Source organism: Salmo salar, chromosome ssa22, assembly GCF_905237065.1.
Source record: "Salmo salar chromosome ssa22, Ssal_v3.1, whole genome shotgun sequence".
NCBI classification, from domain to species: Eukaryota; Metazoa; Chordata; class Actinopteri; order Salmoniformes; family Salmonidae; genus Salmo; species Salmo salar.
Genome location: NC_059463.1, coordinates 32,133,907 through 32,148,841, shown reverse-complemented (window position 1 = coordinate 32,148,841; position 14,935 = coordinate 32,133,907). Strand labels below are relative to the sequence as shown.

At 44.9% G+C, this 14,935-nt stretch overlaps 1 protein-coding gene across 1 annotated transcript; it reads left to right on the top strand.

The window, feature by feature from the left end:
• The first annotated feature begins 271 nt into the window (after positions 1-271).
• Positions 272-14,693, top strand: LOC106583169 (fidgetin-like protein 2). The gene is made up of 2 exons (XM_014167039.2): positions 272-427; positions 12,231-14,693. The coding sequence occupies exon 2, from the start codon at positions 12,242-12,244 to the stop codon at positions 13,364-13,366; it is 1,125 nt and encodes a 374-aa protein (XP_014022514.1). The 5' UTR covers positions 272-427; positions 12,231-12,241; the 3' UTR covers positions 13,367-14,693.
• Positions 14,694-14,935: the final 242 nt, after the last annotated feature.

Sequence of the window (14,935 nt, the reverse complement as noted above, 5' to 3'; positions counted from 1 at the left end):
CTCTCTGTTTAGGGCCAAATAGCATTTTTTGTTAATTATTTCCAATGTGTCAAGTAATTATATTCTTGTTTTCTCATGATTTGGTTGGGTCTAATTGTGGTCTCTCTCTCACACACACACACACAATCCGCAGGAGAATACAGGCTCCTCTCTGACACGTCATGATTGGTCACTTTTTGCCTCTCTTCCTTCCTGCTTAAATAGTTTTTAACAAAAGAGAGGGATGGAGAGGGGGAGGGGAGGAGTGGATGGGGGAGGGGATGTATGTGCTGCTCTGTTGTCACTAGGGGAGCGAGAGGGAGGGGTAGAGTGGGAGAGCAGAGAAGGATAGAGTCCCAGAAGTGGAAAAACACTGCCTTACTGTGTGGGTCATTCTATTGGCTTCCAGATAGAACCCATCATATCAAGGAAATACAAGCATGAGCAGGTAGGACTGGATTTTGTTTTAGAGCATTTCCTCCTTTCCTTCTGTTTCTTTCTTCTTCCTGCTTTATTTCTCTCCCATACCAACAGATTCTTTATCTCTCTTGTTTGTCTTATCACGCTGTGCTCTCCACATTCCTCCTCTTTTCTGCTTTTCTCTTCTTTCACTCCCGTAACCGGTTTTGTGTTGTCACTTTATTTATTCCCCTCTAAACCTGCTGTTGAATTAAGATGGCTTTCTCCTCTCATACAAATATTCAAAATTATTCTCAATCTTTATTAACATGTTTTTTTTCTCTCTACAATCTCACTGGGTACATACTGGTTGAATCAACGTTGTTTCCAACCAACATGGAATAAACGTTGAATTGATGTCAGTGCCCAGTGGGATGTGTCTATTATGTAAATGTTGATCATCTCATATATTCCCAAATTCCTCAGTTATCTTTATGTTTTTATCCTGCTTCCTGTATTTTTGCTTTGTATGGGAATAACACATCTGCATTCTTCAACACTTGACAAAGTACAAAGTTCTGATTGCTGTTTTTGGTGCGTGTGTGTGTAACTGTGTTAGTGTGTGAGGAGGTGTTGGTGGGTGCAGAGAATTGGAAACTCTTTAGTCTTTTTTCTTCTGATGGTGGTGTTGCTGTTTTGCAATCAGAGGGCAGAAGCTTTTCCCTTCCTTTCCGAGCATTTGGCACTGTGGTAAACACAAACACACACACACACACACACACACACACACACACACACACACACACACACACACACACACACACACACACACACACACACACACACACACACAGCACTATATGTTGTTTGGTTTAAATTGTGCACGTGTCTTTCATGAAGAGTACGCCCATTCCTGTTAACTCCAATAATATACCTAATGTGTACATTCCTGTTAGCTCCAATAATATACCTAGTGTGTACATTCCTGTTAACTCCAATAATATACCTAATGTGTACATTCCTGTTAGCTCCAATAATATACCTAGTGTGTACATTCCTGTTAGCTCCAATAATATACCTAATGTGTACATTCCTGTTAGCTCCAATAATATACCTAGTGTGTACATTCCTGTTAGCTCCAATAATATACCTAGTGTGTACATTCCTGTTAGCTCCAATAATATACCTAGTGTGTACATTCCTGTTAGCTCCAATAATATACCTAGTGTGTACATTCCTGTTAGCTCCAATAATATACCTAATGTGTACATTCCTGTTAGCTCCAATAATATACCTAGTGTGTACATTCCTGTTAGCTCCAATAATATACCTAATGTGTACATTCCTGTTAGCTCCAATAATATACCTAATGTGTACATTCCTGTTAGCTCCAATAATATACCTATTGTGTACATTCCTGTTAGCTCCAATAATATACCTAATGTGTACAAAAATACTCCTGTTTTTCTAGTGTTTTTGTTTTAGATTTCTCTCAATTACAGTAATCCTTTCAGTCATAGTAATTATGTATTAGTAGTAATTAGTATTACTGACATTTTGTTAAATTAATTTGACATGCTAGTGAGCTAGTGAGTGAGGGAGCATTAATGTGCTCAAAGATGAGAATAAGTGTTTGCATTTGGGTCACTTCAATGTGAATATACAACCAGTGAGTGAATACAGCTTTTTGATGTGATTACATACATAGGTGTGTGTTGTATTTTTCCAGCGGTGTCTAACTCCTTGCTTTCTCTCCTTGGCAGTCATCAGTGTGTAGGAGTAGTGGAGGTTACTGAGGCTAGCCATGGAGTGGTGTATGATAACAAACACTGACAGATCCACTCAGAGAGCCAGCAGCAGCGCGGGACCAGCCAGCAGCAGAATGTGTAACGTGTGTCCCCCCTCCCACCAACTCTGAGTGGACTCAGTACCCTCCTCTTTACCAGGGAGCAGGGCTGCAAGATGCTCAGTCCTGTCACCCCCTACAGAGAGAGCTTGGTTGCTCTCCTTCCCTCTGTTCTTTCTTTCTCTCAATGAAAGGCCACTATTAAACAACAATGATCTTCCTGTCCAATGTATTGGGGTAGAGAATATCCTATTTATCCTTTCTCCTCCATGTGAGTGAGGTGTGCTGGTACAGTCAGGCTGGAACTGACAATGTCACAGTGAGCAGTCCCACCTCGTTATGTATTTTACGCCCTGTGTCCACTCACAGATGGTCAAATTAGCCCTGCCCCCCTGGACTTTGTCACCGTACCCTTTCCTATCTCCTGGTGTAAAACTAGACCAATTCATGGATTGCCTCTGTGGACATTATTATGTTGTATGTTTAGGATGTTATTCATTTGACATACTTAATAGGACACAAAAAGTCAGGTATTTTTGTGTGTGATGCATTCCCATAATGGGTGTGTATTGTTGGTGAAAGCTGGGTACATTGTTACGCTTCAATATGCGTTTGCATGAGGGTCTCTAAGCCAAGCTAATGAATATGCTCATATTGACTGAGGTTATTGATTAGAAGAAGGTTTAACAGGATTACCACGCTAACATGATTGAAATAATGCATTAGGGACGCACATTTCCTACCTCTGTGTGCTATCAGGACTCCTGCTAAGCTAAGAGAAAGATACTATAGGCATATTTTCCCAAATTTTATTTTGTGGTTCCTTGAAAAGAAAGAGTGAGTTGTGTGAACACACATGACTTGCGTCTTGTCTGAAATGAGTTTGCCTAGCGTACATCTGTAACATTCCTGTTTTTAAAGACTCACACACACACAGTTGTCATAATTAGGAGTGTGTGATATAAAGGTGGTAGTGAATAGCTTGTGTGGCCTGTAGGTAAACAGCTCAGGGTGAAGTGGTTCTGTGAATGAGAGTCAGGTCGTTAGTGACGGGGTGTCAATGAGCATTAATTAAACTGGTGTGTAGGGATTCACACACACACACACACACAGGAACGCATGCTCGCACACACACTTTCTCTCTCTCTCTCTGTATCTCTCTCTCTCTCTCTGTCAGACACACACACAAACGTGCACATCAGGCCAACATAGTGTTCATGACAGCTTGTTAAGCAAATTTGAGTCCAGCTCATTTAAGGTCCTCATTAGGTGGTAAAGGCTTATATTTCCCTGGCCTGCAATGATGTGGAGCCTGTAGCCAACAGCAAGATCAGAGAGACCATTTAGTCATTCAACACAGGAGGCATGGAGAAACAGCAGAGAGCAGGCAGAGGGCAAAAGGCAGGGGAGGAAGGAATAAAGAAACAGAAAAAGAGAACTATGTTTATATATATATATATATATATATGAATGAGAGAGAGAGAGAGAGAGAGAGAGAGAGAGAGAGAGAAAGGGCAGATGGTCAGGAGGAGGGACTGGTCAGCTGCAGGCTGATATATGAGTGGACACAATGAGCAGAGAGGCCAGGCAGCTCCGGCCACATGTGTGGGTGAGCTGAAAGAGACAGAGTGTGGGGGAGGGGTGGCCTAAACCACACAGGCATGGATGGACACACTGAGGGAGAGGGGGGCACAGAAGAGGTGTACCGGGAAAGAGGTAGAAAGAAAGAACAAGAACCCTGTTTAACCAAAACCAATGTTCAAAGTAAAACAGCTTTCACACTCAAAAGTTTGCTGCTCCAGTATGACAGGCTAACTTTTAGCTTTTCAGGCAGTAGCTGTGCGAGCCAACTTCAAATTATCAAATGCATGTTTTATTTTAAGAGGACCTGATGGTATGTAGATTGACATCACTGTGGCCCTATGGAGGACATGCCCTGCTAAAAAAAACAGGATAGAGGGGGTAAGGGGAGAGGGGAGAGGGGAAGAAAAGAAGTGACACACCAGTAGCTTCTTCTCTGACAGGCTTGATTGGCCAGTAAAGTATCTAGTGCTTGTGGGCCATGCATCCAATGCTTATACAGTACATAACATACAGTTTCAGTGCCTGTGGTGTTTTTAGTATGAATCTAAGGTAGTTTGTGTGTATTGTATGGATCTTTGTGGCCATAGTGGTCCACTGGCTGAATCAACGTTGTTTCTACGTCATTTCAATGAAATTACGTCAAACCAATCTGGAATAGACATTCAATTGACATCTGTGCCCAGTGGGGAGTGGTTGTTGGAGGGTGGGCGGTCCACAGAGTCCTCACGGGCGTCCCTGTATATTAATGTCCCATTGGTCCACTGATGCGTTCCGTATTGATCCAACCAATGGCTTGAATTAGTACTAACGAATACAAATCACCCAATAATGACTGACCAGCTGATAGAGTGTGATTAATCAGGGCCCTAAACAAACACTTTATTTTTTTTGCTGTCCTCTCATCTCTCAGTCTCTCTCTTGCATATGGTGAGGATATGTGCTGTGTAAATATATCTCAGGTTGAATTCCAGACATTCCAACAACCCGAGTTATCTGCAGGATGACCAGGATTCTCTCTCACTCTGGCCGCTCGGCGGGCCTGCACGGCCCACTCAAACTTTACATCCTGATCTTTACGACCGGCACAGACCTATCTGTCTATCTCAGTCAAACACAACACATTAACACAGGTCAACTATCTCAGCTACAGTGTACAGTACCAGTAAAATGTTTGGACACACCTATTCATTCAAGGGTTTTTCTTTATTTTAAATATTTTCTACATTGTAGAATAATAGTGAAGACATCAAAATGAATTAACACCTATGGAATCATGCAGTAACCAAAAAAAAGTGTTAAACAAATCAAAATATATTTTATATTTTAGATTCTTCAAAGTAGCCACCCTTGGCCTTGATGACAGCTTTGCAGACTCTTGCCATTCTCTCAACCAGCTTCATGAAGAATGCTTTTTCAATAGTCTTGAAGGAGTTCCCACATATGCTCTTGCCATTTTCTCAACCAGCTTCATGAGGAATGCTTTTCCAACAGTCTTGAAGGAGTTCCCACATATGCTTAGCACTTATTGTCTGCTGTTCCTTCACTCTGCGGTCCAACTCATCCCAACCATCTCAACTGGGTTAAGGTTGGGTGATTGTGTAGGCCAGGTCATCTGATGCAACACTCCATCACTCTCCTTCTTGGTCGAATAGCCCTTACACAGCCTGGAGGTGTGTTTTGGGTCATTGTCCTGTTGAAAAACAAATGACAGTCCCACTAAGCGTAAACTAGATGGGATGGCGTATCGCTGCAGAATGCTGTGGTAGCCATGCTGGTTAAGTGTGCCTTGAATTCTAAATAAACCACAGACAGTGTCATCAGCAAAGCACCCCCTCACCATCACACCTCCTCCTCCATGTTTCACGGTGGGAACCACACAGGCGGAGATCATCCATTCACCTACTCTACATCTCACAAAGACACGGCGGTTGGAACCAAAGATTTCAAATTTGGACGCATCATACCAAAGGACAGATTTCTACTGGTCTAATGTCCATTGCTCATGTTTCTTGGCTCAAGCAAGTCTCTTCTTCTTATTGGTGTCCTTTAGTAGTGGTTTCTTTGCAGCAATTCAACCATGAATTTGACCACTAGGGCTCCCGAGTGGCGCAGCAGTCTAAGGCACTGCATCTCAGTGCAAGAGGCGTCACTACATTCCCTGGTTTGAATCCAGGCTGTATCACATCCGGCCATGATTGGGAGTCCCATAGGGCGGCGCACAATTTGCCCAGCGTCACCCGGGTTTGGCTGGGGTAGGCCGTTATTGTAAATAAGAATTTGTTCTTAACTGACTTGCCTAGTTAAATAAAGGTTAAAATAATAATAATAATAAAGTCCTGATTCACAAAGTCAACTCTGAACAGTTGATGTTGAGATGTGTCTGTTACTTGAACTCTGTGAAGCATTTATTTGGGCTGCCATTTCTGAGGCTGGTAACTCTAATTAAGTTATCCTCTGCATTAGAGGTAACTCTGGGTCTTCCATTCCTGTGGCGGTTCTCATGAGAGCCAGTTTCATCATAGTGCTTGATGGTTTTTGCGACTGCACTTGAAGAAACATTCAAAGTTCTTGGCATTTTCCATGTCTTAAAGTAATGATGGACTGTCATTTCTCTTTGCTTATTTGAGCTGTTCTTGCCATAATATGGACGGTCTTTTACCAAATAGGGCTATGTTCTGTATACCACCCCTACCTTGTCACAACACAACATGTTGGCTCAAACGCATTAAGAAGGAAAGAAATTCCACAAATTAACTTTTAAAAAGGCACACCTGTTAATTGCAAATGCATTCCAGGTGACTACCTCATGAAGCTGGTTGAGAGAATGCAAAGAGTGTGCAAAGCTGTCATCAAGGCAAAGGGTGGCTACTTTGAAGAATCTCAAATATAAAATATATTTTGATTTGTTTAACACTTTTTTGGTTCCTACATGATTCCGTATGTGTTATTTCATCGTTTTGATGTCTTCACTATTATTCTACAATGTAGAAAATAGTAAAAATAAAGAAAAACCCTTGAATGAGTAGGTGTGTCCAAACATTTTACTGGTACTGTATGTATGTTCGCATGTCTGTGTATGTGTGTGTGTGTGTGTGTGTGTGTGTGTGTGTGTGTGTGTGTGTGTGTGTGTGTGTGTGTGTGTGTGTGTGTGTGTGTGTGTGTGTGTGTGTCCAGCAAGAGTTGAAGTCTTTGTTTAATATTTACTGAGTAATAGCGATGTTGGAGTGGTCAGGCTACCTACCATAAGGGCAGTTTTCTTTCCCCTCCTGTCCAATGCCTCTGATGCCTTGCAACCCCCCCCCCAAATCCCAGGTCCATGTGCCCCTCCCCCGCATCCCTGCCTTTCTCTCTCCACTATTCATCTGATTAACCCTTAATTGCTAATACTGACCATGCAGTGGACCGCTACCAAGCGGGGGAAAGAATTCACACCAGCAGCTCTCCTGCTCGCATCGATCATGTGCATAACTCTGACCAATAGGTTGAATGATCAGATTCTTTCATTTAGATTACAAGCATTATCTTATTCTGAATAAGAGTGTGTGTTGATTGTTGAAAAGGTTGAACATCTAAAGATGAGGAACATCATCAGTGGGTTTGGTCTCTCCAGTCTTAGGATTTTGGGTGTTGTGAGTTCTAGAGAACACAAACCTGAACAGCACATATTATGTCTCTGCTGGCTGTGGAAGGGTCATTTGCACACTGGTCATCGTTGGTGATTGACGGTAGGTATAGGGAGAGAGAGAGACCGAGAGTGAGCGAGACAGAGAGAGAGAGCAGAAGCTAAATCCTCTCTCTACCCGGCTATGTAATTAGGACCAGTCCAGCGAGACTAAGCTGCTCTCTCACAGGCTGGCTGCAATGGAGTGGAGGGGAGGGGGGAGGGGGGGTCAGAGCTTCGGACAGAGTGGATGGTGTTGAAAGCTGGACTAGGAGGGGGGGGGGGCACATACTAGCCATCCTCTGATTGGATTGATCAAGCTCTTGTTTACAAGCCCCCTGTTCCCTGTTCGTTGCTCAGGCACACACACATGCACAATATGCCTGTTTTACTGGCCCCCTGGTCCCATGAGGTGTGTTGGATCCATGTGAGGGCCTTAGTCCTTGAGGCAGGAAAAGAAAAGCTGGGGTATAGAGTTAGCCTTGACCCCGGGGAGCAGGAGGAGGCTGGTGTGTGTGTGTGTGTGTGTGTGTGTGTGTGTGTGTGTGTGTGTGTGTGTGAGTGACAGGGAGAGTGTGTGCGTGTGTGGTGGATGAACAGGGGGGCTGTAACTCTATCTCACTTCCTCCAGGTCTCAGATTTCAGGAGCCACTGTCCTTTTGGGACTACTCATTACACACACACACACACACACACACACACACACACACACACACACACACACACACACACACACACACACACACACACACACACACACACACACACACACACACACACACACACACACACACACACACACACACGTCTTGTAAACTGTCAGTACGGCTGGTGGATATATGGAGATGGTGGTCTGAGTTAGTGAGATGTTTGAGTTCTTATAGGATCTGCTGTCAGACAATAGGGTCCCTGTGGCTTTGTTAGGGGACGTGGGGGGACAATAGGAGCTGAGGGACAGGCTGGACACAGAGAGAGAAGGTTCCTCTGCTCAAAACAGCTGTTTCTGTTTGGGGTCCCCACGACAGTGTCTGCACGTACGCCACACGGATACATTCACACAAACACACTCAGTCAACTCTCATTTGCACAACATGTTAGATCCATCCACACACTCAAAACATTGGGTTAGGATCTGGGTTAGGGTCTGGGTTAGGATCTGGGTTAGGGTCTGGGTTAGGGTTAGGTCTAAACGTCAGAACTGCATTGTTGGTTAAGGGCTTGCAATTAAGCACGGTAAAGTCTACACTTGTTGTATTCGGCACGTGACAAATAAAGTTTGATTTGATTATAGAACCATAGTTTAGTAAACGGTTAGAATCATGCAATGCACACAAGTAGCACTATTTGGAACCAGTGTCTTGAAACAATGTTGTGCTACAGCATAAGTCACTGTTTCACACTTCTGACATCATTCAATCCATCATGAGATACTATAGCGCAAATCCTCATTTCAGAAATGCATGCATAATTTCAAACTTTCGAACAAACCTCCCATTGACATTTCAAACATGCGTAAAGCATCCTATTTACGTACATTTAAATATCAATAGGAGGTTTGTGCGAACAATTGAGTTCGCACAAATTGAGAACACATTTTGTCTCTGCCATGTTTTGTATGATCACCCAGAGTGAAGTTTCAACACCCTTCAAAATCATTTTGAAGACTTACAACATCACAAACAACAAGAATATGCTTCCAACAACAGGACAGCAATAGATGAGGAGAAACAAAAAACACACATACCTAATGCTTAAAAAGCCATTAAAAAGTGGGCCCTCCTCCATACCCTACTCCCCATACATCCTCTGCTACAGATGGCTGTGTTGTATACTCACTGTTTTCCCTAATCCTTCCTGGCATCTCCTCACCCTCCTTTATGAATCACTACTACTGTAAGCATAGACATGTGCGTGCACACAGACACACAAGTACTGTATGCATGCGCAACAAATCACACACACACGCACACACACTAGCTTTGCATCTCCTAATCCATTATTGTGTTGTTTTGATGGTTTCCAGTCCAGTCGGGACCAGTCTGATCCTGATTCCCGACTTCATTCAGCCTTCAGACAGTTTGAGTATAGATTAGGTTTACAGAACATAGATTAAGCCTGGTACAATAGAAAATGTCTCATCTTGATTAGAGAGGGCTCCCATCTCAGTGAGAATTACTCCGACTGTGTGTGTTTGTGTATATACCCATGTACAGTATATGTGCATGTGTGGGTCAGTCTGTGTCTCGGAGAGTGTGTATGCGTATAGGTGTGTTTCCCTTGAAGTCACTTTGTGTAAGCCTTTGTATGTACACCCTAGTATACTGTAGATGTGTCCGTGTGGATTGTGTTTATTCTTTCCCTCGACTTAACCCTGATCCAACACAGTCTCTCAAAAGCCAGGTCAGCTGGTAGGGAGCTTCAAGCCTGAACAAAGTTACGTCGCTAAAGAGTGTGTATTTGTGTGCGCGTACTTTTGTGGGAGTGCAATGTTTGAGTGCGGCTTTATCGACTGTGCCAGAAGTGGTGTGTTTGTTGTTGAGCTGGGGACAGGGACAGTCCCATGACTGTCTGGAATTCCCTGGAGCACAGAGACATTTCCAGGGGGATTGGGACTTGGCTCCCTGTGAGTGCAGGATTTAGTCACACATTGACCAGAACCAACAGAAGGGCCGCTAAATGATCCACGTTGATCCCTAAATTATACGATCACAGTCCCATAATTCCGTTCATCCAATCCTGAGATCCCAGTCGTCCAGCCCCTCCCCAGCCAAGTTCCAATCCCCCCTGTAAATGTGTCTGTAATCCAGGGAATTCCAGCCAGTCATTGGACTGTCCCTGTCCACAGCTCAACAACAACAAACTACTTCTGGCACAGTCGATAAAGCCGTGTTCAAACATTGTACTCCCACAAATGTATGGGCACACAAAAACACTGTTTAGTGTATGGAGAGAGCAGACAGTCAGATGTAGGCACCAAACGCTACAGAGTTGTAGTGTAAACAAACTCAACACTGAGCTCATAAACGCTCACCTCCACACAACTGACTAGTATAGGGGAAACTGGTAAAGCATGTGAACAACCATAGGTTTCTCCCTCCTCACTGCCCCCCCCGTCCCCCCCCGTCCCCACATTTCTCTCTCTCTTTCCCCTCTTTCCCTCCCTCCCTCCCTCTCTCTTTCTCTCTCCCCCTCCCTCTCAGTTCTGTTGTAGTCCCTCTGGCCCAGGCTCAAAGGGTCAGGACAGTTTAATAATACTCTGCAATGCCTGGAATGTCAGCCTAATGCCTGCTCAAAGACACGCAGCCTGCAAAGCCAATCAAAATGGTTGATCACTGCACCAATGGAACACACTGCACTAATGTGCGTGTGAGTGTGTATGCGGTTGTTTGTATGTATGTATGTATGTGTGTGTGTGTGTGTGTGTGTGTGTGTGTGTGTGTGTGTGTGTGTGTGTGTGTGTGTGTGTGTGTGTGTGTGTGTGTGTGTGTGTGTGTGTGTGTGTTCGTGTTAGATTGAGAGAGTGGGGGTCCCACACACAGAGCCCCGTACAGAGGGACAACAATGCTCCCAGTGAGAGAGCAGGACAGAAGGGAGCGGGGCGGCTGATAGGGGCTTATCGCCCTGGAGACCAGGCCAGGGGCTGTGTTGTTCATGACGATTAGGCATGGAGGAGCTCAGAGCACAAGGTACCCTCCGCGGGTAGAGCTGTAGGAGCAGTGTGGGGCACTGGGGAGAAGAGGGATTGCTAAGCAAAGACATGATAATGGGCTCTGCTGGTCAGCGGGACTGTAATGTTTTTAAGAAAGTCTTATTTCCTTGGGTTTTCAAGTGAGAAAGAAGTCAATCTCCATGAAACCTTGAGTAAAGTGGAACTTCGTTGTATTTTATCTTGTATAAACTCAATATATTTGCATTTAGTTAGTGTATTACCAGTGTGGTATGGTTATCTGAACAACTTGAATAATTTGCAGTTATCTCTGCTCTAAAACTGGACTGATGGATTTTGTATTTATTATGGATCCCCATTGGTTCCTGCCAAGGCAGCAGCTACTCTTCCTGGGGTCCAGCAACATTAAGGCACTTATATACAATTTAAAAATGATATGACATTACATTTCATAACACTTTCACAACACATTTAGTGTAATCCCTCAGGCCACTACTCTACTACCACATATCTACAATACAAAATCCATGTGTACGTGTGTAGAGTGTGTGTCTTATCATGCGTATGTGTAGGTGTGTCTGTACCTGTGTGTGTGTCTCTTCACAGTCCTTGCTGTTCCATAAGGTGTATTTTTATCTGTTTTTTTAATCTGATTCTACTGCTTGCATCAGTTACCTGATGTGGAATAGAGTTCCATGTAGTCATGGCTCTATGTAGTACTGTGCTCCTCCCATAGTCTGTTCTTGACTTGGGGATTGTGAAGAGACCTCTGGTGGCATGTCTTGTGGGGTACTGTATGCATGGGTGTCCAAGCTGTGTGCTAGTAGTTTAACCAGACACCTTGGTGCATTCAGCATGTAAACACTTCTTACAAAAACAAGTAGTGATGAAGTCAATCTCTCCTCCACTTTGAGCCATGAGAGATTTACATGCATATTATTAATGTTAAATCTCCATGTACATTTAAGGGTCAGCCGTGATGCCCTGTTCTGAGCCAATTGTAATTTTCCGAGGTCTCTCGTTGTGGCACCTGACAAAATGTAATACGTGGTGAATAACCATGCTCTCCCTGTCCTCTCTCTGTGGGTCTATAGGTCTGTTGAAGATGCACTGGTCTCCGGAGCACGCGGCCCCCCTGTCCCAGTGGCCTGAGCAGCACCTGGATGTGTCTTCCACCACCTCCCCTCCCTCCGCCCACAAACACGACTCACGTGGTTACACCACTGCAGCCGGATACCCCTGGGCCAGCGATGACATCTCTGCCCTCACCGCGTCTTCCTTGTTAAAACGCTACGCCGAAAAGTACTCAGGCCTGGAGCTGCCCTACGAAAGGCCTGCCCCAGGGGCTTACTCAGAGCCTGGGACCTTCCTGAAGAGTGAGACTGAGCCCTGGGCCCTGGGGCAGGGCATGGAGTGTTACCCTGCGTTGGAGGCCCTGGCAGCAGGGGCCAAAGTGGGATCAGCATCAGTGGGCCTCCCTGGCACGGGCAGTGTGACGGTGGTGAACAGTAACTTGACCTCTGACCCTGGGTATAGTGGTGGTGGCTCCTGTAATGGACCCCCCTCTCAGGACTACCCCCTCTCCTACAACAGCACCTACCTCTCCTCAGGATACTGCCTCCAGCCCGGCTCAGCACTTCCCCCAGCCTCTCTGCAAACCACCCCCACCCTGGTGTCCAGCTACAACCCTACCAACCCTGTATACAACTACCCGCCAGGCTGCTACCCCCACCTCCAGACCAGCCTGGCAGCCAGCTACAGCCATAGCCACCCCAGTGCCTCCTACCTCCCCTCTGGGCTGAGCACCCCTACCCCCCTGACCCCCCGATCCACCATGGCGGGGGGCAGCTATGGCTACCCCAGTCACAGCCTAGGGTCCGGCTCTGAGACAGGAGGGCCGCTGAAACGCAAGGCCTTTGAGATGGCGGAAGAGGGGGAGGAGGGAGGAGGAGAAGGAGCGCGGTACAGGAAGTACGGCAATGGCCACAGCAAGAGCCACGGCAATGGTCACGGCAACGACTACGACATAGCGGGCTCAGAAGTCCAGGCCTACAAGCCCGGCAAGCCTCTGGTGTCGCCTCCTTATGGTGGGCAGGGGGAGTACAGCCCCTCCTCAGCCCAAGGGGGGGAGAGTGGGGGAGGAGGGGAACATGGCTTCCCCCATCAGAGGCTGGCCATGAAGATGCCTGTGTCACATGCACGATCTGAGGACCCAACTGGAGGACGCTAGATCAGGCACTTGAAAGGAAAACTCTCTGGGGGTCCCTCGGTTTTATTGGCATTTGAAAACCAAGTAGAGTACTTACTCTGCCAAAAACTGGGGGAAAATAATAATTGGATTTGCAATGAGAGGTCATGTGATCTAACCAGGAAGGAGAGAAAATGGCAAATGACTTGAATCCGCCTCCTATCTTATATCATTTTCATTCTTAGATTTTCTCCAAAGAGTCAAGGGGCACTTTGTCCTGTATGAGTGTGGTGGGGTGGTGTGAGGACAGAGGGAGGGATCTAGATGGATAGGGCTAAATCAGGCAGTCTGAATGGATTACCGACTGCTTCTCTCAGGATCCTATTTATTTCCCAATCTGCTACTTTGGCAGACAGTGACATTGCAATGTTGTTGTTTTGAAGAGTTGCTCTCTTAATTGGAGTGGCCGCTTGATATGGAAAGGACGTTTGACTCTATTACCTCCTACAGCACCATAAGAATCATAACCTTTCAGACCAAAAAGTAGAGAAGAAGAACATAGATGTGATGTACTTTAATAACTTGACACCACGAGCACAATGACAGCTCTTCTGAGGCTTGGTGCCTCTATACAACTCGCTTTGAAACGAATGTCCCCCTCTCCCCCCTTCCCTTTTCCCTGTTTTCTTTTGACAGTGTTTCTATGTTATTTCTCCCTCTTTCTCTACCTCTCATCACTACATTTTCACCATGTTTTCCCTTCCCTGCTTTTTCTCAGTTTGTTTCACTCACTCTTTTTCTTTTTCTGTTAAAGCTGCAATATGTAACTTTTTGGGCAACCTGACCAAATTCACATAGAAATGTGAGTTATAGATATGTTATTCTCATCGAAAGCAAGCATAAGAACCAGTAGATCTATTCTATGTGCGCTATTTCTATGCTTCCCGTTCTTTAGTTTTTGCTTCTTTTACTTTCGGTGTTGTACACCAGCTTTAAACAGCTGAAAATACAATCTTTTTGGTTATTGAAAATATATTTCACAACAGTTTAGATCGTACAATGATTCTCTACACTATGCATTGCTTATTTTGTCAAAAACTGAAATTAGGTGAACTATTGTTCATTATGCAGTGTTACATGCAGCTCTATCAATACATTCAAATACTTAAACCTGCAGAAAGAGATACTTGTAGAAACACACTTGAGAGAGAATTTTAACTACAGCATATAAACTCTCACTGTAAACTGCGTTTATTTTCAAACTTAACATGTGTAAATATTTGTATGAACATAAGATTCAACAACTGAGACATAAACTGAACCAGTTCCACAGACATGTGACTAACAGAAATGGAATAATGTGTCCCTGAGCAAAAGGGGGGGGGGTCAAAATCAAAAGTAAGTTAGTAGCTGGTGTGGCCACCAGCTGCATTAAATACTGCAGTGCATCTCCTCCTCATGGACTGCACCAGATTTGCCAGATCCAGGCTTTTCGCTGGCCATGGCAGAACACTGACATTACTGTCTTGCAGAACGAGCAGTATGGCTGGTGGCATTGTCATGCTGGAGGGTCATGTTAGGATGAGCCTGCTGGAAGGGTACCACATGAGG

What these genes read in the sequence shown, in the direction of transcription:
- LOC106583169 (XM_014167039.2), top strand. Translation starts at nt 12,242, where the DNA reads ATGCACTGGTCTCCGGAGCACGCGGCCCCCCTGTCCCAGTGGCCTGAG.